The sequence below is a fragment of the Sceloporus undulatus genome, chromosome 6 (assembly GCF_019175285.1).
Source record: "Sceloporus undulatus isolate JIND9_A2432 ecotype Alabama chromosome 6, SceUnd_v1.1, whole genome shotgun sequence".
NCBI lineage: Eukaryota > Metazoa > Chordata > Lepidosauria > Squamata > Phrynosomatidae > Sceloporus > Sceloporus undulatus.
The window spans coordinates 103,206,583-103,231,077 of record NC_056527.1 but is presented as its reverse complement, the minus strand read 5'-3'; the positions used below and the strand labels follow the sequence as shown (position 1 = coordinate 103,231,077).

Below are 24,495 nucleotides of genomic sequence, written 5' to 3'. Positions count from 1 at the left end.
AATAATGGAAAAGTATTTAGTGCAACAAATAATGCAAACTGGTTTCTTGTTTTCATCACTGTAATAGTAATAACGACAGGTTGCTTTTTGTGGACAAGTAACAGGATGAATTATTTTAAATACATAACTTCCCAAGGTCTGTTTTTGACATATTGGCATCCTTTTTAATCAAGGGCAATGAAAACTGAGATTACTCTTTGCACTTCTAGCTTGGACTGCAAAACCTATCACAACCAGCCAGCACAGCCAATGGCTTGGTAGGGATGATGGGAGTTCACTTCCATACCCTGGAGCATGTTTTATTACAGAAGGTTGTTTTGTGCAGTTAAAGCATAACTAAATGTTTTTGATACCAGCTGCTGCTATACAATATGCCCACAAACATATCTTGCCCAACTGGTTTAAGTGTCAGTCCTACTTGTACTGAGTGACCTCAGAGAAAGGTGCTGGCAGAATCCCTGGCAGTTCTGTTTGAAAAACCTCAGCCAAGGCCAACCCTTACTCTCTTCTTCGTGAACAGAGATACAGACACCCAATCTGATTCCTGCCTTGTGTAGATAAAAACATTTAGCAAGGAATGTTTAGAGAAAAAGGAATAAATTGGTAGAGGAGACTGAAGCCATTGGGCAGGACCAGAAATTGGCAACAGAGGTAAGGGGGAAGGCACCGGTTGTATGGAGAAGGGCACAGTACTCTTGTAACACTACCCTTTATTCTGCCATGCTAGGTGATGGGTTTTAAATCTGTGGAAGAAGAATTAAGCCCTGAGTTCCTCAAGCGATTAGACCCAGTGGAAATCCATGGAATCCCATTACACAAGGGCACTGCAGAAAGGTGGCACCTCATATCAGAATTTAAAGCTCAGCCTGATGATCTTGTCATCTCCTCTTACCCCAAGTCAGGTAAGTGGGTATCGGTGAAAAGTTGTGGGGCTTTTAGCAAAGCTGTGGGGCAGAAGCAATTGTGGAGGAGGGTGAGTGGGACAGATCTGGGGAGACATTAGCTAAATTATATCATTTCTTTGGTTTTTCCCCCTACTCTGATCCTTTGTTCTGCCAGGGACCACCTGGATACAGGAAATTGTGGACATGATTCGGCATGGAGGTGACCCCCAGAAATGCGGAAAGTCCCCCATCTACAAAAGGATGCCCTTTCTGGAAATGCCACATGCTGCTGTGTCATGTGAGCAAGGAGACAGGGAGGGTTAGGGAGATGACAGGTGAGGATGGGTGTGAAAGGTTTAACTCAGCTGAAGGCTGAATGGTTCCTTTTGGTGTTTCAGACATGGAAGAGATAGAGACCATGCCTTCTCCACGGACAATCAAAACCCACTTACCAGTCCAGCTCCTGCCGCCTTCCTTTTGGGAACAAAACTGCAAGGTCAGGACTAAGGAAGGAAACAAAGTGGTTGATGGGAGTCAAAGTTTGAGTCAAAGTTCAGTGACAGAACATGTTCTGTCTCCTGGTGCCTATCCACCACCCCCATCCCTGAGCAAACAAGTTGTAATAAAAGACCAGAATGACTCTGAACATAAAGAAAGCAACCAACTTTAGTTGACCTTGGCCCTGGCCTTGCAATTCCTTTGGCCTCTTGCTTCCTGGGTGCAATTCCTCAGTTCTGTTTAGGAAACTGTACAGTGGGCCCTTGGTATCCTTGGTTCCAGGAATGCTCAAGTCCCATTTAGTACAATGGGATAATAAAATGGTGTCTCTTATATAATGTGGCAAAATCAAGGTTTGCTTTAGGGAATTTAATATATATATATATATATATATATATATATATATATATATAGGTTTGCTTTAGGGATTTTAAATATATATAGTCAAGTTCTGCTGATTTTTATGTAGACTGATGGTATTATACTGGAAATGGAGGAGGGGGAATCAAGACTAATTGGTAGGTGTTTATTTTCCCTGTTACATTTGTTTTTTGGCATTAGCACCCAAGCTGGCTACAGAGTTTTGAATGAAAAGTTAAAGGTATTGGCTGCATTTTAAAAAAACTACCTCACTGCAAGATTGTATGCTTAACAAGGTCCTTCAGTTCCATGTCCTGGGTAGGTACCCAGCTTGTGTTCCTGCCAAGCCAGTTAGTTGAATATTAAACCCTGTTCTAGGAAACAATGGCTGCTGACTGACCTGAAGTGGCAGCACAGCCTCTTCTGTTTTTAGGAAAAAGTATGATGTACAGTTGACCGTCTGTAGCCACACATTCTGCATCCCCAGATTCAGCCATCCATGGCTTGAAAATATTTCCCTCCAGAATAATAATCCAAAACATAAGCCTTGATTTTGTCATTTTACACAAAGGACATCGTTTTACTACCACTGTATTATCTACCACTGTAGATAACGGGACTTGAGTATCCATGGATTTTGGTATCCACTTGAGTCCTGGCACTAAACCCCAGCAGATAGCAGGGGGAGGGCTGTATATAATTCAGGAGATTTGTCTATAATGCTTAGCCACCTGCTTCCCCCAACCAACCTGAGAAATTATAGTGTTTCATCCAGTTTTGGAACATGACGTAAATCTTCAGGACCATTTCTCCCACCCCAGTGACAAGTAGCTGGGACAAATATTTTGCCTTAAAATGAATGACAACATGTGTGCCTTCATGTCATTTTTTACTTATGGGACCCTAAAGCAAACATAATGGGGTTATCTTGGCAAGATTTATTCAGAGGAGGTCTGCCATTGCCTTCCCCCTGAGGCTGAGAGCATGTAACTTGCCCAAAGTCAAGAGCATGTGACTTGCCCATTAGGTTTCACAGCTGAGCTGGGAATCAAACCCTGGTCTCCAGATTTGTAGTGCAACACTCAAACCACTGGCTGTAATAACAAGATACTGAGGTCTAAAAGTACTTCTTTCCCCCTCTATTGCTACAGGTGATATATATGGCCAGGAATCCAAAAGACAATGTCCTTTCCTATTTCCACTTCCATCGCATGAATCAGACATATCCAGACCCTGTAACCTGGGACCACTTCCTGGAGAATTTCCTTGCAGGAAAAGGCAAGTAAGGGTGAAAGATGAGGAAAGGGGCAAGGAGAGTCTGAACATCTGCTTGACCCCTGCTTCCTTCCACTCAGGGTGACCAGATTTCCTCCTTTTCCCAGGACATGCCCTACATTTCAAGCTTCTGTCCAGGAGGAATTTCAAAATGTCTTCCATTTTGAGCATGCCTAAGAAGCTTGAATGGACATTTATATGAATGCTTTTACCTTTTATTTTGGAATGTCTTACATTTTTCTCGACTCTCCTACATTCTGTAATGCTTTGCCCTCCTTTGCACTTATGACTTCTGAGTTCTGATCACCCTGTTTCTGCTCAACCTCCAGATGTGGGAAAACACTGAAGCCTACAGGGTATCAAAGGCATGGGTGTGATTTGAACATGGTGAAATGTGGAGGGATGGCATTGGCTTTTCCAATGGAAGGGCGTGAACTTTCTGTAGCGTGGCAGCAGCCATTAGAGAGACAGATTATGTCCATATGAAATGAATGAGAAAATCACAGACTACAGTTTGCCTCTTGTGTCTCTTTGCAGTGCTGTGGGGCTCTTGGTTTGACCACGTTCATGGTTGGTGGGCAGCTAAGGACCATCATCCAATTCTCTACCTTTTTTATGAAGACATGAAAGAGGTGAGCAACTAAACTGGCACATATTCTGACTGAAACTTTCTGGAAACTCTTTTCCATTAAATCTTCTATGCAGGGTGATCAGATGTCCCAACCGCAAAGGAGGACAAGGCATCATAAAATGTAGGATACTCAAGAATAATGTAGGCTTTTACAAAATAAAAGCTAAAAACACCAAAATCCATGCGTCTTAGTCCTGCTGTAAATGGAGGACATTTTGAAATTCTTCCTGGACAGGAGGCTGAAATGTAGGACACATCCTGGAAAATAAGGACGTCTGGTCACCCTGTCTCTAGGCAACTATTCTCACCTAAAAAGGAGGAAGGGGAGAAAAAAGAACAAAAGGAATGTTGCAGCACCATAAAGACAAAAACCAGTCTAAAAGGTGCTGCTACATTCCTTTTTAAGCATCGTCTTTCATGCATATCATTCCATTTCTTCAGATGCAGTATAGAGTGATATTCTGAACCTGTGAGCTACTGACAACAACAGCATAATTGACAATGTCTCAATTTGGCAGGCAGCTGCAGTGGTGTTATTTCTCTCTTTCACATGGGTAGAGCAACATATATAAGTACACATAAGCTATATGCATGCAAATATATTGGCTACAGATGTAGTCATATTGAATATCAAAATTTGTGGGAATAATTCAACAGGTGAAGGGTTTGCACCAGGAAGAACACCGGGTGCACCACTAACTGCTCTTACACTATTGTCATAGGGGAGTAGTGCAAGTGTAAAAATTGTGGAGGGAGGTAGAGCTCACATTCTAGCCCAAGGAGGCTCACTTGTTCCCTCTGTCACATACTTTCCAACTGTCCCAGTTTGGATAATCCTATGTTCTCCCACTTCTTCAGGTGCTTTTAAAATGTCCCAGTTTTTTCCTCTTTCCTAGTTTCCTAATTTATCCTCAGTTCTGGGTTCCAAATGAACAAACAGCAGAATCTTGTCCTTTCCAGCAGGATCAGGCAAAAGCAAACTGCTGCATCTTCTCCTAGTTAGCATGACCTTCCTCAAAAATAATTTCTGCTAGCTTCAATTTTTCAATAATTTCTGCTGCTTGATCACATTTCTCCTGGTTTTCATCTATCCAAAGGTTGGAGGGTATGCAACAGTGTTCCAATCAAGTATGAAATGAATGAAGGGAGCTTCCTTAGCCCAGCTTTCCAACCACAAACAATGGGAAACTTTCTGATGAACAGTCTTGCTTTTTCTTCCTAGGACCCAGGCCGAGAAATTCAGAAAGTAGCCACGTTCCTGGGCTTTGAATCCCCTGAACCAGTTGTGAACAAGATCATCCAGCAGACAACCTTTGAGAGTATGAAAGCAAACCCAATGACCAATTATAGCACTCTGCCTTCTTTTATTTTGGATCAAACTGTGACACCCTTCATGAGAAAAGGTGAGAATAAAAAAAAGATCCATCTACATCAGACAGGAGAGGGTGGTTGTGGTACTGCTTTGGCAACAAGAAATGTCAGGAGTGCCTAGCATTGTATACCTTTAGAAGAAATCTGATCTACAGATATTAGATGATTATCGTGTTTAGACTTTGAAATGATAACTCAGGGGACCCTAGAAATAATGCTTGGCCCTGAGGACTTCAGGACTGACTGTGGAAATCTGACCAGGCCAGTGGTCCCTTAGGAATAGATCAAGCCACTATCGGAACAGAAGGGCTCCAGTCTACTTGCTGCTTATGGGTGATGAACAATGGCAACTGAATGGACTGTTTGTGTTCTGGGATGTCCCAATCCACCCGCCTTGTTTGCAAGTCCTGAAATGGTCCAAGCGCCATTTGGCAATAGGAGAGGCTTCCAGAAGTACATGATGATGTGCCAACAGGAGCCCTGGTGGAGCCATGGTCAAATGCCTGTACTGCAGCTACTTACTCACAAACTGCAAGGTTGCGAATTCAATACCAGCCAAGGGCTCAAGCTCCACTCAGGCTTGCATCCTTCCAAGCAGGGACGTAGCCAAGGGGGGGGGGTTTCTGGGTGTCTGGACCCCCCCCTTCCATTAGAAAAATGAATGGTGTGTGCTGCTGCGCCGCCGCACTCAAGCCCCATTATAATGGTGGCACTTAGTCTGGACACCCCCCTTCCTAAAATCCTAGCTACGTCCCTGTTCCAAGATCACTAAAATGAGTACCCAGCTTGTTGGGGACAATTAGCTTACACATTGTAAACCGCTTAGGGAGCGCTTAAATGCATATAGACATGTAGCTGCTATTGCTATTGCTAACCCGGCTGGCTGCTTTGCTGCTTCCAGGAGGGTGGGCCAGGTCCTTCTCAGGACCTTCAATCCCCAGAAGTCCTATAGTGCGGAGAGGCACCGTAGTATACTCCACACTGGAAGGCTGACACCCCCTCTGAAGTGTTACCAGGTGTGGTCTACACACCCCGCACCTCTCTAGAAATGCCCCTGGCCCTGATCACTTTGTGCATCTAGAGATGTTTTCCACAAAGGGAAGGCAGTGAAGGTGAGGAAGGCAGACTGACGGGTTGTGTGGAGATGGAGGCTAACAAGAGGAGGGAAAGGAAGGAAGGAAGGCAAGAGCGGCTGTGTTGATAAAAAGACAGGGGTGGTGGAAGTGCTTTTCCTCCTGCTTCAGATACACCCCTGACAATCACAGGAAGATTCATTATCAGACACTTGTTTTGAAAGATAGCTTGCTCAGGTCTGCCCTTGCTTCCTGCAATTTTGATGGTACCGTAGATCAGGAATAGGCCTCACTTCATCTTTGCAGAATTTGCTTGTTTATTTTGTTTTTACATGGGCCTTAGGTTGTACTATTTAGATCCTACTGTATTAGAAGTATGCTTTGAATTAAATAACTCTTAGGCAAACTTTTTTTCTTTTGGGACCATGTGCCTACCTCTTTTTGTTTGTTTATTTGTTTATTTTTATCTCAACATCTTTTCATTTCAGCTGTACTGTATAATTTTGTGAGGCTGCGGTGGGGGGCTTCTATTGTTAAACAATAGCTATTGTTAAGAGAGTTCAAAAATCATGTTTGGACTATAACCCTCAGAATTTCCCAGCCAGTGTAGCCTTTCTGATTGGGGAGTCTGAGTATTGTAGTCCAAAAGATAATTCCTCTATGCTCTGCTATTGTTATTAAGCAATGGCCATCTTGATGGTTATTCAGAAGATGTACTAGTAGATTCCAGTCTGTCTGCTGCATACCTCTGTCAAAATCTATACATTGTGGCTGCAAGGCAATCCATATACCAGGAGATAAGCATCACTGGTGATTGTTGGATTTCCTTCCCAATATATATACTTAGGATCACCCTGCAAATTTGTGATATAGGTGAGATTCAATCCCAGGGTGCTTCCAGACAGAATTATCCAAACAATGTCAGTGATTGGAATTCCATCTTTTTTTTTTTTGTATACTTGGAAAGAAAGAAAACAAGATGGAAGAAGCAGTGAAAAAACATCTTACTAGTGGAAGAGGATGACATTTCTAGATGCTCTATGATTGAAGAAAAAAAATTATATGATGAAAGCCTTGTTTGGTAAAACTCTTAGTTCAAGAAAAGTTACAATGAGATTCATACGCTAAGCCAGTAGTTCCTAAACATTGGTTTTATAGATGTTTTGGACATCAACTCCTAGAATCCCCAGTCAGCTTGGCCAACAGTCATGAATTCTGGGTGCCGAAGCCCAAAACATCTGGAGGACCAAACTTTGAATATCACTGGACTAAGTTCTGAATGGTCTGAATATTTCATCTCATGGAAAGGAGCATTGTTGAAGAGAGATCCCAAATTTGCTTGGTTAGGATATAAGAAAAGAAACACGGATCACTGAAGTTTCCCCCCCCCCCTCACCTACAGGCATTGTTGGAGACTGGAAAGAATACTTCACAGTGGCTCAAAGTGAAAAGCTGGATTACATCTACGCCCAGTTATTGGGAAACAGTGGCCTGATCTTCCGAACACAGCTATAGGCATACCTTTCTGCCCATGACAGTGAATTAAATTTTTTAAATGTCTAGATCTTTTGTCTGCATTAAATAAAATGTCAAGCCACTCATGTTGCCTGTAGCCTTTTCAAATACAATTTCTCGGTGTTATTGATTTTGTTACTCATCTTACAGTAATTTCAAAATGAATGTTCGTTAAATGAATGGACATGCTCACTGTTGATCCCATACTGGTGGTGAGAACATGGCTAAAACTTGCATTTCACCAAACATACCAGGAACCGCTGGAGTCAATTTGATTTTACCTGAGTCTGCAGGGAAGGACAGAAAGTCCTCTCCTATCCTCTCCCCCAACAGATTTAGCTGAGTACAAACTACTTTTGCACTTTGAATTTGGTTTGCAGCAATTGAAATAAACTGAGGGAAAGAGGGGAAGTGGGAGGAGGAGAGAGCAACTGGGACATTTTAAAAGTAGATGAAAACGTGGGATGACAGAGGATTAATCAGAACTATACCTGCCAAATTGGGACCATTGCAGGGCATGGCAATATCTGAATGCAGCAGGCCCTTTATCTTCTGACATGGGCTATTAGCAGGGTGATAATGGTGGTAAGAGGTGATGCTTAAAGTGCCACAAAAAAGGTGCTCTGAACCATTTCCCCATTCACTAACCATGTTCTGTTGTCTCAACTCTGTTCACAATGATTCTGCCTGAGGTTTTATGTATTTCTGGAATGTTCCATGTTTTACATTGTTTGCATCATATTTTTTTTAAAAAAATATGCATTTGGTTATATTGTAAGATGAATTGCAGAGACTATTTGTTCAGAAAAATTAAATACTGGAACAATGCAAAAATAAACAACAGGCCTGACCATTATACAGGGTGAAGCAGATGCATCAGGCAGCAAATTTGGGTTATAATGAAAGAGCTGCAAATGCACAGTTTGGGACTTAATCTTTAAAAAAAAATAATACATTTTTCGTGCATAAAAATACCATTTTTCATGCAGAAAGTAACAGAAAGAATAAATTTAAATGAGGGGGAAATGAAGATATGTGCCCCATTTACTGCCCTCATTCCCGCTTCTTTTGTCTCCTCAGATTCCCATCTGTTCTCTATCCATCCCTCTGGGAGCTGTGAAAAGGAAAGAGTGCACAAAATGGCTTGCTTTCTGTGAAATGGGTGCTATCCTTTTCGAAAATGTGTATTTGGTAGGATCACAACATAGGATTCAAAAGACTGTGTCTGCATTTTGTATTACCTATATCTTACAATCAGGATCTTGGACAAGTCAACCTGTCCCTCAATCTCACCAGTTCACCTTCTGTGAAATGTATCCCCCCACATACACACTGTGCCTAACTATGCCTACCACATCAGATATTTTATGGATACCCTCTTCCCTCCCATGACATCCATAACACTCTTTTGCAAGTCCAAATGTGCCTATGGGTCCTCCAAAGCCAAGAACATCATAACCAGGAATGTTTCCCAGAAAAAGTTATAACAGCCCGTTCCATGCCTTGGATCATCTGCCTTGGATTTGGTGGTCACCAATACATCCCTTAAAAGTTCTCAGTAGAACAGTTGACTACGTCTGAGCTCTGCTGTTTCAAGAAACTATAGGATTGTCAGATGTGCTTCTGCTAAAACATCTTTTGGCTGCAGTTTGCTAAAGACTTTGTAAAGCATAAGATGGAGCTGTAGCACTTAAAGTGGTGTCAAACTGCATTATCTCTACAGTGTAGATGCACTCTGATTTCAAAAAGCAAAGGTAGTTTCCACTCAGATAACTCAGTGGGGGGAGAGGGGGAGGAGAGGGTGGAATCTTTCTTTTTTCAGATGGCTCAGACAAAAGCAAATTGCTACAGCCTCTCTTAGTTTGTCTGTTCTTCCTCACTGTTAACGTATCTCGACCATACGTCTAATGTTGCTTGGTCACTTGTGTCCAAGTTTTCATATGTACATCTGGCTTGCTGCAACGAGGGAAGTACTGTACAGTATTCTTCTTTTTGCCATCCTCTTGGGAATGTTGTTCTTGGATACGCCTTTGCGCTCTGCCCCACAGCTTCCTCTTCACTATGGATAGAGAACCGAAAGTCATTGTGAACTGTGAAGTGTCCTTCGGTTCAGCAGGGATTGGAGCAGACAGACTCACCCACACTCAAACAGCACAACCAGATCGGGGAGGGTGCTCTTAAGATCTTTTTGTGCAATTCTGTTCAGTACTTGGTACTCCTTTGTTTTGTCTTTTGCTTTCCCCTCCTTTTACTGATGTTTTGTTGTTGAGCAATATTATTCACAAGTGGTTTGTTCATAGCGAAAAAATCCTGAAATTGCTTTTGTCTGGGAAAGATATAGAGTTTCCTATTTTCCGAGAATGACATAGATTTTTTCTCATTTGGGCCTGCCAGAAGAGGAATTAACTATTTGCTTTCTGTTCCACTCACTGTCCGACTAGAGAGACATGCTTCACGGTAAGTCCAATTTATGTGTTTACCCCTGCAAAGACCAAACAGGATTTTTGCTGAAGTATACAGGAAAGGACCAAAAGCATACAAAGAAACAGCAGCAGCTACAACAACAAACTAATAGGAGTAACAGTTCCTTTAGGTACCACTGTCAATTGTTCTAAACTTGTTCTAACAATTGTTCTATAGCATGCTAAGTAAAAATGTCTCTCATGTAGAAAACTACTGCACAAAGAAAATAAGGTGAGAAAAATCCTGCTTTAAGTACATACAGGTTGAGTCTCCCTTATCTGAAATGCTTGGGATTAGAGGTGTTTGGGATTTTGGAATACAGTAGGCCCTTGGCATCCACTGGCATTTGGTTCCAGGACCCCCAATGGATACTAAAATCCGTGGATGCTCAAGTTACAATAAATACAATAGTATAGTAAAATGGTGTCCCTTATGTAAAATGGTAAAATCAAGGTTTGTTTTATGATATATAAATCAAGCTGTGGAGAGTGGAATCCGTGGATAAGGAACCTGTGGATACAGAGGGCCTGTTGTATTTGTCTATACATAATATCTTGGGGAGGAGATCCAAATCTAAACATGAAATTCATTTATGCTTCATATATATACCTTATACACATAGCCTGAAGGTAACTTTGTACATAATATTTTTAATAATTTTGTGCATGAAACAAAGTTTGTGTATACAGAACCATGAGAGAGCAAAGGTGTCACTGTCTCAGACACCCATGTGGGCAATATTGTCAGTATTATGATTTTAGTATTCCCAATAAGGGAGAAAGCTTATACAGAATTAAAATGAAATTATTAACTCAATAATAATAGCAAGAACATGATCGCATCTCATTAAAAAAATGACTAGCAGAATGCACTAGATATGCTTCAAGTAAAGGTTGAAGTAGAATGCACTGGATTTATTTCAAGTAATCAGATTTTTTCACTTGACTATATGTCAGAACAGAATTCAGGGAAACAGAGTAGTTCCTAATAGGGAAGAGGGTCAGCCAAGGCTGCATCCTATCACCTTCCATGTTTAATTTATATGCTGAAAACATAATAAGAAAAGCAGAATTAGAATCAGAAAAAGGAGGAGTGAAGATAGGAGGAAGCAACTTTAACAACCTAAAGATATGCAGATGACAACATAATACAGTGGACCGTTGTTATCTGCTGGGGTTTGGTTCCAAGATCCCCTGTGGATAACAAAATCCATGGATGCTCAAGTCCCATTAAATATAATGACATAGCAAAAAGGTGTCCCTTATAAAAATGGAAAATCAAGGTTTGATATTGAAATTTATACTTTTTTGAACATTTTCAAATCATGGATGCTTGAATCCGTGTATAAAAAATCCATGTATAAGAAGGGCTGACTGTATTAACAGAAGACATTCAGGAATTGGAACAGTTAATAACAAAGGTCAAAGATGAAAGTGCAAAGGCAGGTCTGATGCTGAACATTAAGAAAACAAAAATAATGACCACAGAAGAAATACACAAATTCAGTCTAGCAGCAGAGGAAATTGAAATAGTTAAAGAATTCCCATATCTAGGATCAAACATTAACCGGAATGGAACTGCAGTAAAGAAATAAGAAGACTAGGAATGGGAAGGGCAGCTATGAAAGAACTGGAAAAGATACTGAAGATCAAAGGCAAACAGCAGAGCACTAAAGTCAGAATCGTTCAGGCCATTGTGTTCCCCATTACCATGTATGGATCTGAGATTTGGATAGTGAAGGAAGCAGACAGAAAGAAAATCAACTCATTTGAAATGTGGTGCTGGAGAAGAGTACTTAGGATACCATGGACAGCCAAGAAGACAAATAAATGGATTCTTGAAAAGACCAGACCAGGGCTCTCCTTGGAAGCAAAGATGATCAAGTTGAGACTATCGTACTTTGGCCACATAATGAGAAGGCACAGATCGTTAGAAAAAACAATAATGCTAGGAAAGGAAGAGGGTAGAAGAAAGAGAGGAAGACCACAAACCAGATGGATAGACTCAATCCAGGGGGGTTGTGGGCAAGAGCTTGCAGGATCTGGGCAGGACAGTGGAGGATAGGGATTCTTGGAGATGTCTCATCCACGGGGTCACTATAAGTTGGAACCAACTTGAGGGCAGCTAACAACAACAATACGTGGCACCATATAGATATATAGTGATTGTGTAATTATTATTTTCTTTATAGTACTCTAAACAACCTGATAAGGCCTTATGAATTTTCTACTTAGGAAGTTCTTCAAAACTATACATTGTCTATGGTGGGCTTGGGACTGACTTCTAGCAGGGTATCAGGGCAAGACTGTGAGCCAAATGTTCAGGCCTTTATGCACAGAATAAGCAGATGTATCCAAAAAGGCAGCCAGGCTGGCATGTCATCTTTTGAAACTAATGAAGCAATGCCAGAGCTTGGAGAGGTTATTCTGGGGGCTATAACTCCAAGATATGGGAAGATGCAGTCCAAAACAAGTAACAATGCTGGGCTCTGATAAATACATACTACCATCTGAAGTTGAGTACAGAGTTTAAACAAGATTTTCTATGGCAGTAGATAACACACACACACAGTGTGTGTGTGTGTGTGTGTGTGTGTGTATTACAATCACACAAAGACGTTTTTAAGATTCTCACATCATTAGGAAGGTCATACAGGGAACTTAGGGGTGTTCTTGCTGACAGAGTGCCTAGCGTGCAAGCAAGTTCATCCGGGAATACACCCCACCCTGCTATTAAAAATCTACACACCTTGCCAAGCATCTGCTTGGACAGAACAGCAAACCTCAAAAAGCAAGAGACAGCCAAAGGAAAGAAAAGAATATTCACAGCTCAAGAAGGGAGTGAAATTGACAGGTAGGTAGACAGACTATTTTAATTGTGTTCCAGCAAATTGTATTTAATGTCATGAGGCAAGGGAACTGGCTGTCTGACACACAGCGAATCGATTTCTGACACGCAGTGAAGCCAGATCAGAAATCCAGTTATACTGCCAATGGGAATGAGCCCTAGATAAAGAGGGACAAAGTAAGGTTAACAGCTATTAAAGTTGTAAGAACATCTGGAGGAGCACCAGTTCCCACCTTTGTTATACAGTGAGCCCTTGGTATCCACTGAGGTTTGTTCCAGGATCCCCTGTGGATACCAAAATCCATGAATTCTCTAGTCCCATTAAACAAAGTGGTATAGTAAAATGGTGCCTATTATATAAAATGGCAAAATCAAGGTTTGCTTTTGGGGATTCATACATTTTAAAAAATATTTTCAAGCTGTGGATGGTTGAATCTGTGGATAAGGAATCTATGGATACCAAGTCTGACTGTATTCTGATAGCATATTCTTTACCCATTTGCCATTCGACATACATGCACAGCAGGAATTTGAGAAGCTTTAGAACTTCAAGGTTAACAGAAGTGCAAAAAGACTTTAGAGGAGAAAAAAACTGGGAAGGCAGACTTCAAGGACTGAATATGCCCAGACCCCTAATAATCTGTTGTTGGGAAAGGATGCTGGAGGAGAAAGCGTAGAACGGAGTCTTCTAGCAAAAGGCATGGCTGATTGGCTGGCTGGATTAAGAGCTCTGCAACATTTTCTGGCCTATCCCAATTGTCTTATCCTATCCCCTTTCCTTCCCTGCTAGATGATGGGTGTTGAATCTCAGTTGGAAACCTGGCCTGCTGAGTTAATCAAACGTGCAACACTGGTGGAAGTTGAAGGAGTCTCTTTAACCAATGATGTGGCAGAGAACTGGGATGCCCTATGGGCCTTCAAAGCCCGGCCTGATGACCTTCTCATTTCCACTTATCCCAAAGCAGGTAAATGAGGAGTAAATGAAATGAACTGGCATAGTAGTGGGGGGGGGATAGAAATTGGTGGGTTATATGGATCTTAGGAGACTGAGGACGTTATCACACGTGAGGAATTTCTCTTAATTTCGAATGAAAAGAAAGTGGGGCCAGAACACATTTACATGAATTTGCTAGTTCAGCGAATTTACGTGAATGTGAATTGCATTCTAACTGGCTTCCCATTGCCCGAAAATAGCATGCCATGGCCCAAATTTGTGCGTGATCACCTCTCGCAATAACATGAAACCCCATGGTTGCGTTCGGACTGACTTCCCATTGCCCGAATTTGTGTGTGGTAGTCTATCATGCAATAACATTAAACCCCATGATTGCGTTTGGATTGCCACTGGATTATATTTCCAATTTCCCTTGTCTGATAACGTCGTGAGGAGGTTATGGCATTTCACTTCGAATCCCATCTTAATAGGGACCACTTGGATTCAGGAAATTGTGGACATGATTCAGCATGGAGGTGACTCACAAAAATGTGCTCGGGCCCCTATCTACTCCCGAATCCCCTTCATAGACCTGTTTCCTCCACCTCCCATACCTAAAGGTGAGTGACAGAGACTTTTTCAGAAACCTGATGGGGGAGAAAGAGGGGAAATGGGTTTTTTAGTGGAATGTTGAACTTGTGGATGTGGCAAAATTGATGATAGAATCCTTTGGTACTGGAATTGCCCTGTTCAGAAGGGGTTGCATCCTTATGATGCCAAACTGCCTTGTCTCAATGGAATCTGAGGCTGGATGAGATCTGTTGCCTTCATATTTATGGAAATATTTTTGTACGTACTTCTGGAAAATATTGCATTACTTTTAAAACTGACAGGTGATGATGAAAGTAATGCAAATAAAAGAAAAGAGTGAAGAAGCACCTTTCTGTGTACAGAAATGCATGTAAGTCGCTTCATATTAAAGCAAACCTTGTATTTCATTTCATTGTGCATATCTTTTGCCCCAAATCTGCAAGTGTTCAAAAAGAATCCTGACACAGTGGTTTGGAGATGACAGAATAGACAAGAGAGCCTGATGTGCTGAAAACACATACAGAAGGACCTGTGCTTGACTCATTCATCCCTCTGTCCCTCTCTGGTGTTGCAGGCTTGGATGAGGCAGAAGCAATGCCCTCTCCACGAACAATCAAAACTCACCTCCCAGTTCAGCTTGTGCCACCTTCCTTCTGGGTGCAGAATTGCAAGGTCAGGAGGAATACTGGGGGGAGACTGACCATGAACAGACAAGGCTTAGTTTGAGCCAAGGTTTAGTCTCAGTAACTTTTTCAGTTCCTTGGCTCAAGCCTGGAAAATCTGGAACATAACCAAAGGAGAGGTTTCCCTTGATCATATAAAGAATGAAATGTTTAGTATTTTTAACTGCCGACCTCAGTTTTGGGCATTTTTAGGATGTGGTACAGAATTTCCTTGAAGGTATTAAACTCTGGTGGAAACAGGAGGAACTCTGCAGTGCAGAACTAACTGTATGAATGAAGGTTTTCGCAGTCAGACTCATGGGTTCTCTGTTCTTTCTGTAGATGATTTATGTGGCCAGAAATGCTAAGGACAATGCTGTTTCCTACTTCCACTTCCATCGCATGAACCAGGGGATGCCAGAGCCAGGCACCTGGGACCAGTTTCTGGAGAATTTCCTTACTGGACAAGGTGAATAGAGGCTAGGAAAATCTTTGTTTCATTTCAGTATATTACTGTCTGTCGTTTGTTGTCGCATGACTCCAAATCATTTTTTATTTATGGCAGTCCTAAGGAGAACCTATCACAGAGGTTTCATGGAAAGTTTCTTCAGAGGAGGTTTGCCATTAACATCATCTGAGGCTGAGAGTGTGTGACTTGGCCAAGTTACCCAGGGTTTTGTTTTGTTTTTTTTAAAAATGGGGGGGGGTTAGGGCTTTATGACACGGGATGGATCCTGTACAGAAACTGGATTTAAAGTGAAAGCAACCCACAAAAATGGGTACTTTTCCAGGCAACGTTGGCATCAATGGGAAATAATGCAACATTAATCCAAAAAGAAAATTGACAAAACCTGTTCCTTTTTACTTTCAGGGAACTTCCAAAAGAAAAAAGAGGGTTTTTTGTTGACTTTCCATTCGGATTAATGTCACATTATTTCTCATTGACATCAACACATCTGAAAAACAAACCTCTTTTGTGGGTGTTTTGCAGACTTTTAAATCCCATTTCTGCCTGGGGCTTAACCAATTTGCCTCCAATTTACCTGTGTCTGATAAAGTCCTTAGGCAAGAAATACTTAAAAGGTGATTTTGCCAGTTCCTTCCTCTGAAATATAGCCTACAGCATCCAAGTGCTAGGTGTAATAAAACCAGGAGCTTTGTGCTCAATCCCCAGGCAATTTGGAGATAACAGGGCCCATACAGACAGGCCAAAATAAAGCTGCTTTGGGTCATTTTGGGGGAATGCTTTTTAAATGACACACACATCTTAAGAATCCAGGAAGCTGCACCAAAGCTGCACTCTAGTCCTTAGGACTGGAGCATGGCTTTGGCACAGCTTCTGTCCTCTTATCATTTAAACAGCATACCTCCAAAGTAACCCAAAGCAGTTTTATTTTGGTCTGTCTGTATGGGCTCAACATTTAGCTTAACCATCCCTGCATGGCAGACTTCCTCATCCTGGTGCCCTCCTGAACTATTATAGTCCACATCTGGAAAGCACCTGGTTGGGGAACGGTGCCACAGGTGAAAAGGATCACCAGAAGCTCATATAGGGCAAGACAACTTTGAATTTGCAAAATGCCTTACTGTGTTCTTTCTATCTCCACCATCCTCAGTCTGTTGGGTATTTGTTGGAGATGCTGGATGAAACTCAGATCAAGTTGCTGTGCCTCATTCCTTCCTTTTATTCTCTGCAGTTGCCTGGGGCTCTTGGCTTGACCATGTTTGTGGCTGGTGGGAGGCCAAAGACCGCCATCCCATCCTATATCTTTTTTATGAAGATATGAAAGAGGTAAGTAATTTATTGTACTGACACACATATCACAGGCTAGGCTTAAATTTGGAAGATGTGGGGAAAGACACATTAGTGGGACCTGAGGTTGTAAGGGTACCTGTGATTCTAGATTACAAGCATCTTTTAAGAACATGCATCCACTTGTTCCTGTCTTCTGGAGGGGTGTTCATAACAATTGTTTGAACCTCCAACCTAAGACGTTGAAATGCTTCTACTAAGGCTTAGTTTTTTAATATATATATATATATATATATATATATATATATATATATATGTTATATTTGTATCCCACCTCTCCTCCTGGGAGATCAAGGAGGTGTGCATGACTCATCCTCATACTTTTTTATATATAAACTCTTTGGGATAGGTGAGACTGAGAGAGTTTGACTAACTTAAGGTCACCCGGTCAGTTTCAGGGCTCAGTCTGAAATCTAAATCTCCCAAATCCCAACCTAACATTTTGATCAATACATCACACTGTAAGTAAGAGTAAGCTAAAATAGACTGGTCTTTTGGCCTTGGGTCCCACCTTCAAACCCTGAGACCAAAGAAGGTTCATTATATTACGTTAAAGACAAAATCTGCCTATTTCCAGTTTCCACACTTTGTTTCTAATAATAATAACAATACATTTTATTTCTTTCCCACCTGTCTTCAGCATGTTAAAATAAAAGCATAACTTAAAAAAACATTATAAAAATACAATAATACAATATTATAAAACCATTAAAATATTCTCAAGTAATACCTTCTTTAAAATATATCTATTAAAAAGTCATGATTTAAAACTGACTGGGTCGGCCTGCCAGAAGAGATATGTCTTTAAAGCTGTTTAAAATGCAGTGTTTTTAGCTATTTTATATTTTCCAGCAGGTCATTCTGTCTGAGGGCAGCAAATGAAATAGTACTTTCTCTTTAGGCACTAGAGCAAACAAGCCTCTCCATCATCTGCCTATAGCAGCCCAATCAAATAAGAAATGCACAATTAATCAGAATAATCCCAATTCTATCATTTAGGATCTATCCCGAGAAATCCAGAAGGTAGCCCAGTTCCTTGGAATCCAGCTCCCAGATCCAGTTCTGAAGCAGATTGTACAGCACACAGCATTTGAGAGCATGAAAACAAACCCAATGGCAAATTACAGCACCTTGCCTGCTTTCATCATGGACCAAGATGTATCACCCTTCATGAGAAAAGGTGGGTACCAAAGCAGAGCCAACTTGTAGTCAGAAGAGTTAGTAGGAAGAAAGCCTAGTAGGGCTGCTGGGAGAATCCCCTCAGAGGTTATTCAGATGGTGAAAATAATCCAGACTGAATCTGGGCTGAATCTCCGTTGTTCACATGCATCCCGAATGCACCCAATTAAGTTTGGGGAGGCTGCCAAAAACCCACTTAATGCAGGATAATTGATGCTGGGTTTTTTCTTGAGTTTTCAAAAAAGATTTGCATCGTCAGCAGTGTGAATAACCAATATGTGAACAGACCTAGGATAGAACTCAGCATGCCTTGAATATGTTTCGAATACATTCGCATCAACTCCATTTTTATTCAAGTGCTGTTGTGTGTGAGCAACAGAACTTGCAGAGATATGCATAGATGTGATTCCATAGTGTGAATAACAAACCCAGATTGCTTGAGATTATTTGAATAGTTGTGCTAAAAAAGAACAACATCTGAATGACCTCAGTGAAAGAACAATCAAGGCAGATGCAGTCAAATTTAGGGGTGACACAGATGGCCCCTTTGCAGCAGCTTCCCAAAGGCTTTGGGATGTGTTGTTTAGATGACGCATGTCCTGAAGCCATCATGAAACCACCCACCTGACCACATGGGGCAGCTTTCCGGTGCTCTGGCGGTACTGCGTTTAGACGCAGCAGGAGCATTAAAAAGCTGTGGTGGCAGCGGAAAAGCCGATGTTTTGCCAGCGCAAAAAGGTGCAGCTTTGTGCCGCTTCTTTTTGCATCAGCAAAACGACAGAGTGGGGCCATGGTGTGCAGTTGCCACGGCCCCAATCTGGCATTGGTTGGGGCGGCTTGATGCTTCCCCTTCAAGCTGGTCTGTTTTGCTCCTTAGAATGTTTGGACATGTTGTTGGAAGGACTTTTAAAAATTTTAAAAGTCATTTCAGAGTGAAAACTGGAGTTTAGGGACAGTGGCTGCATTTACAATGCAGAATTATGTTTGATACCACTTTAACTGCATATCCCAATGCTATGGAATTCGGAGATTTCTGTTTTTGTGAGAAATTTAACCTTCTCTGTCAGAGAGCTCTGGTACCACACCAAACTACAAATCCCAGGATTCCATAAAATGGAGCCATGGCAGTTAAAGCAGTGTCAAACTACATTAATTCTACAGTGTGGCAGCACCTTGTGTTTCCATTTTGAAAATAATGGAATAAATATAAATGCCTTTTGGGAATGACAACTTCCAGAATCTGGGAGCTGCAACTCCAAAAGAGCAAGTCTTCCAAGGCTGGAAATAAGCAGAAGTGCTGATGTTCACGCTCCTTAAAATGGTGGCCTGACATGCACACCTGAGTCTTGTTTATTATGTACACGCTGTACTTTTTTGGGAAGACAAGAACTGCTATCTTTACATGCCCAGAAGCATTTTTCCTGCTTATATATATGTGCTCTGTTAGAAAAGTAGTATGGCCAAACATGGAACAATGCAAGGTTATTAAATTGATGGAAGAGTATGACAGTGTAGTGGAGATTACAGACTCATTCTCTATTTGTTCCATTAGATGGCAGTCAGAATTTGTTGAGGCATAGAGAGCAAAAACTGGAATATTTACTTTCAATTCTGAAAGTGAGCTTAGGGATATCAGTAGACTGCCAGCTATTTTGCAAGACTGTACACTAATGATGTGCTTTTAAAAACACACAAATCATACCTGTAGATTGCAGCAGACAATAAGGTTAATTTCTCTGTTGGGAAAGGTTTTTCCTGGTGTGGTTCCAAAGGAAGAATTCCTAATACTACCAAACCAAAGCTATTGCACAGGATATAGGAATTTATCAAACGGGAAGAATTTCTCTTAAATTCGAATGAAAAGAAAGTGGGGCCAGAACACATTCACTTAAAGTCGCTAGTTTCGCGCAATTACATGAATACGCATTCGAACTGGCTTCCCATTGCCCGAATTTGCGTGTGGCGGTCTATCACCCAATAACGTTAAGCCCCATGACTGCGTTCAGATTGCATCGGATTATACTTCCAATTCCCCTTGTCTGATAAACTCCATACTGTCTTTTCCTCTCTAACAGGAATTTTTTTTGTTCCTTACAAGAAAAAGACAGAAGCAGAGGAAAAGATTTGGAGGCTTACAAATTGAAGATGCTGTCCTTTGAACGCTATGTGAATTTTCATAAATAAGGCACCCACTGCACAATAGAAGCCTCAGTATTTCTGCAGAGCAATAGCTTGTTTAATGTAGATCAGACTAAACTATTATTTATGGACATCTCAATGACCTGACCCTAACTATATCCCTAATGCTAAAACTCAATGCATTTAAATACTCATTAGGGTCAGAATATAGTGTGAAATATTTTTTAATGCTGGTATATGAGTATTAAGTGTCACATAGTGCTTCTAAATGCATGATTCTTATAATTACAGTCAGAATTCATTGTACAGCAGCAATTCCTTCTTCCTGACTGGTATTTGTGATAAAAAAGTAAAGAAAAGAGACAAAAGATGCAAGATAGTTACAAATGGATGATGACATTGTCTGGTCATCCTTCCAATAAAATTCTGTGAAAGAGAAGTGTACAGTAAAAGCTACCTCTAGACTCATGCATAGAAGTGATAACATTAAAATCTGTTTTAGGCTGATTGTAGAAAACCAGTGCCTCAGCAGAACTTATGGGGAAGCAATCCAAGCTCCTCATGAAATTTGCACTTTGTCACATTCAGCAGGATACAAAAATTCAGAAACGCAGTCTCTGTAGTAAAAAAATCTCAGAAACTTTTATTAAGAAACCATAGAATCAGTCAAGTGACTTTCATTGTCAGAACTGATCAACCAGTGTTACAATCATATAATTAAACTTCACAGAAATTCAAACTTCAGACAGGTTCAATTCGTACTAGTTAAAATTAATAAACGCATTTCTCTTTCCTTTCCAGCACCACTCCTCTCTCTTTGTTATAGCCAGACACTTTTTTACAAATGACAATGTGGCAGCAAGTTAATCTCCTTTCATGGCTTATTTTAGACTCTGTGTTGAAGCTCACATTTCTAAAACATATGATCACTACTACATATCCCATCGCTATATTATGGCAGGAAAAAAGCATATGCACCTCCTGACACAGGCACACGAACACTGAGTGTGTGCTCTAGATAGATCCCAATCCTACTTTAAGAAGGTCAACAAGCCCTAACAGACCAAACTGATGTTTGATAATACAGTTGTCCCTCCGTTTTCATGGGCAATCCATTCTGGACCACCACCACCACCCCCGCAAAAATTGAAATTAGCATATATTCAAATCTCATTGATTATAATGGTCGCACGCTTCTGCATGTGACTGTTGCACAGGCGCATACACCATTTGAATCCTTCCCCGCCTTGCCATCATGAAAAGCAAGACCATGGACTCCAAGTCCACAAATTACAAGGGATGACTGTACATAGAATGCTTTATCCCAGGATACTTCCTGAAATACCTTGCAATACCTCTGAGATTCTGTGGCAGAAATTTTTTTCCCCTCAAGATAGGACATTTGAAATTCACTTAATTGGAACAGCAGAGGGAAAAGCATAGAAAATCTGAATAAACTATTTTTGTGGCTTGTTTTCTCTCTCTGCAGGCATAGTAGGGGACTGGAAGCAGCACTTCACTGTGGCTCAAAGTGAACGGCTGGATGATATCTTTGCACAGAAACTACAGAGCAATGGCTTGACCTTCCGCAGCCAGTTAGGAATGCAATGTTGAGTTTCTCAGGAAGATTTTCAGTGAAATGTCCACTGAATCAACAAGAAAGGAAAAAGCTGAATTTTGTGTGTATGTGTGTTCATTCTTCTCTTCTGGATTCTGTTTTCTCACAATGAGACTGAAGAGCACTGGAAGGTAGTTTTCTGGGTTTTGTGGCCACATTCTGGAAGAATTAATTCCTGATGTTTTGCCTGCCCCTCTGAAGATGCCAGCCACAGATGCAGGCAAAACGTCAGGAATTAATTCTTCCAGAACACGTCCACATAGCCTGGAAAACCCACAGAAAACTATGGACACCAGCCATGAAACCCTTCGACGTCAAAGCTCTGGAAAACTTTATGTACGCAGTCCACAAATTCTGGCATGTTGTACTAAAATGGTAAAGCTTTGATTATGAATAATAGGTTGCAAGTTTTGTCTGAAGATCAGCCTAAATTAAATGAGTTTGGAGCCTTTATGTATGAGAAAAGAAATCCTAAATGGAGTAGGAGAGCAGCGGCTTTCTCTGTGCCTCTCCGCATGACGTTATAGCACTTCTGTTCTTCTTCCTGAGGGAGGTGGTCATAAAAGTGTGGCTTTTGTCAAATGGATATTTTCAGCAAGACAAAAGACACACTTATAGAAAGAGAATGGAACTGATGCAACATCATGTGAAGACACACACAGAAAGCAGCTGCCCTCCTGTTCTGTTTCAGATTTCTTTTCTCATGTAATAAGGCTCTTGGGTTACACTTGTCACTTAAAAGGCAGAAGCGGTGAATCGCATGATGTGAAGTTTTGATGAGCAGCTGCTCTCTTCCCAGTGTCTTTCCTTGTTTTATCAGCCACAGCTCTCTTTCTGTCTTGTTTGTGATTTCTCCCCTCTTTCTACACTGATTTCATTCTCTTAACTTTCTTCTCTTCATATTAAACATAATTTTTGTTCCTCCAGTGTTGCAGACAATTAGCTTTTCCTTTAATAAAGGCCTTGTTTACATTTGTTTTTCAATTTAAAAAGTATGCAAAATGATAGAAAATATCACTAGTGTAACCAATGACTCTAAGAATGGAAAATCTCTTTACAGATTAGTCAACATAAAGTTATCTTGATAAAGAGCAAAAAGCATGCTTACTGTGAGCAATTATCTGGCAGTTAGAAACACAGGACTTTCGTTAGAAAATACATCTTAGTCAGCTTGTCTTCAATGGATTCTGTTTCATCAGAAACACCACCCCCCTGCTTTTTCATCACAATCAACTAAAATTAACATTTTGCAGTAGCTTAGTAACTGAATGTGATCCTCACAGTTGAAATAAGACAGGAATTTCACCATTATTTCATTAAACACCCCCACCCCCAGTGAAAATCAGATCCTCAGCATCCAGATAAAAGATTAAATGGCCTAAAAGATGCACTGCTGAGCCAACTCCTCCCTCCTTAAGGTTCACTGTTTATCTTGCCCTTTATCTCTTTTTGCAAGTTCCTATTACTGGCAGTGGAAACCTGCGATCAACAGGAAGACACACAAAAAAGGGTCGCATCTGTCACCAAGATTCATTTCTCCATCTATGTCAGTATATGTGACCAATAATTCCTTAGTCTGTGTCACTAAAGCCACAGGATGAGGTAAAGTAGTATATTTTGGGGTGGGGGGGAAGGAGAAAAAATGAGAATCTGTTGGCCACTGTTTTGTTTTTCATACTTGTTGGCATATTTTGATTAACAATAGAATTTAATCTGTTGGTATGGTTTGAAGCACTTCAATTGGAATATTGTCTTGGTGATTTATTCTTTCCAGTTTCTTGAGTGCTGCTTCCACCTCACTTTCCAAAATTTGGGGTTCATCTTCATATAGTTCTTCATTTCGTGTGTCATTCTCTTTTTCATCTCTTTTATATAGTTCTTCTGTGTATTGCTTTCACCATCTTTTTATTGCATCTTGATCATTTAGTATATTCCTCTTCTGATCCTAGAGCATCCCCATCCTTGGATTGAATTTCCCTTTCAGTTTTTGCATCTTGTGGAAGAGGCCTCTTGTTTTTCCTTTTTTTGTTGTTGTCTTCTATTTCTCTGAATTGTTTATTACAGTAATTCTCTTTATCCATATGCACTAGTCGCTGAACAGCTGCCTTCATTGTTCTGGTTCCATTGCTATCTTCCTTTTCTTTTGCTTCTTGTCTTACTACCTGAAGTGTTTCTTCTGGCATTCATTGTTTCCTCTCTTTATTTTTGGACACAGTGTCTTTCTGCATTTGTCCTTGATTATATGTCCATAGCTATTCTGGTTCCTGGTTTATTATGCTTAATAAAGCAAATTTGTTTCTCACATTGTCTAAATTCTGTTGAGATGTTCTTCACCTCACATTTTGGTATGATGACCATTTCATTTCTTTCTTCAGCTTTACTCTAATCTTTGATATAAGTAGCAGATTTCCCCATGAATGATTTGTTGCTGGTTATTACCTTGTTATTGCCAGGATAAGTCCTCTTTAACTGCAACATCATGTGAAAATCTTCAGCACCATCACACAATTTAAGATTAAGAAGAGCCCTCCCTCCAGTCCATCTGCCTTGGTCCAGGCCTCAGAGGGAGTGAAGAACTGCTGGACCTGATTCCCATCACCACCACCATTCTCTTCTCCTTTTGTGTCGTGTCTTTTTAGATT

General features: G+C 40.8%; 2 protein-coding genes across 5 annotated transcripts; both read left to right on the top strand.

The window, feature by feature from the left end:
* The first annotated feature begins 499 nt into the window (after positions 1-499).
* Positions 500-9,607, top strand: LOC121932969 (sulfotransferase 1C2-like). 3 transcript variants are annotated; one of them, XM_042472119.1, is made up of 8 exons: positions 500-651; positions 728-902; positions 1,060-1,182; positions 1,283-1,380; positions 2,894-3,020; positions 3,555-3,649; positions 4,871-5,051; positions 8,688-9,607. In XM_042472119.1, the coding sequence occupies exons 2-8, from the start codon at positions 731-733 to the stop codon at positions 8,762-8,764; spliced, it is 873 nt and encodes a 290-aa protein (XP_042328053.1). In that variant the 5' UTR covers positions 500-651; positions 728-730; the 3' UTR covers positions 8,765-9,607. The 3 variants fall into 3 exon arrangements, with proteins under 3 accessions (XP_042328053.1, XP_042328051.1, XP_042328052.1); XM_042472117.1 differs by lacking the exon at positions 8,688-9,607 and adding an exon at positions 7,495-7,693 and having other exon boundaries at positions 501-651; XM_042472118.1 differs by lacking the exons at positions 500-651; positions 8,688-9,607 and adding an exon at positions 7,495-7,693 and having other exon boundaries at positions 658-902.
* Positions 9,608-9,740: 133 nt separating this feature from the next.
* LOC121932967 (sulfotransferase 1C2-like) lies at positions 9,741-24,155 on the top strand. 2 transcript variants are annotated; one of them, XM_042472113.1, is made up of 8 exons: positions 9,741-10,064; positions 13,708-13,882; positions 14,343-14,471; positions 15,017-15,114; positions 15,447-15,573; positions 16,802-16,896; positions 17,917-18,097; positions 21,725-24,155. In XM_042472113.1, exons 2-8 carry the CDS (start codon positions 13,708-13,710, stop codon positions 21,847-21,849), a joined length of 930 nt encoding a protein of 309 aa, XP_042328047.1. In that variant the 5' UTR covers positions 9,741-10,064; the 3' UTR covers positions 21,850-24,155. The 2 variants fall into 2 exon arrangements, with proteins under 2 accessions (XP_042328047.1, XP_042328048.1); XM_042472114.1 differs by lacking the exon at positions 9,741-10,064 and adding an exon at positions 12,124-12,923.
* The last annotated feature ends 340 nt before the right edge of the window (positions 24,156-24,495 follow it).

What these genes read in the sequence shown, in the direction of transcription:
- LOC121932969 (XM_042472117.1), top strand. Translation starts at nt 731, where the DNA reads ATGGGTTTTAAATCTGTGGAAGAAGAATTAAGCCCTGAGTTCCTCAAG. An exon ending in TTTGGGAACAAAACTGCAAG is followed by an intron (nt 1,381 to 2,893) that starts GTCAGGACTAAG and finishes CTATTGCTACAG; the next exon opens with GTGATATATATGGCCAGGAA. An exon ending in GAATTTCCTTGCAGGAAAAG is followed by an intron (nt 3,021 to 3,554) that starts GCAAGTAAGGGT and finishes GTCTCTTTGCAG; the next exon opens with TGCTGTGGGGCTCTTGGTTT.
- LOC121932967 (XM_042472113.1), top strand. Translation starts at nt 13,708, where the DNA reads ATGATGGGTGTTGAATCTCAGTTGGAAACCTGGCCTGCTGAGTTAATC. An exon ending in TCCACCTCCCATACCTAAAG is followed by an intron (nt 14,472 to 15,016) that starts GTGAGTGACAGA and finishes CTGGTGTTGCAG; the next exon opens with GCTTGGATGAGGCAGAAGCA. An exon ending in TTTATGAAGATATGAAAGAG is followed by an intron (nt 16,897 to 17,916) that starts GTAAGTAATTTA and finishes TCTATCATTTAG; the next exon opens with GATCTATCCCGAGAAATCCA.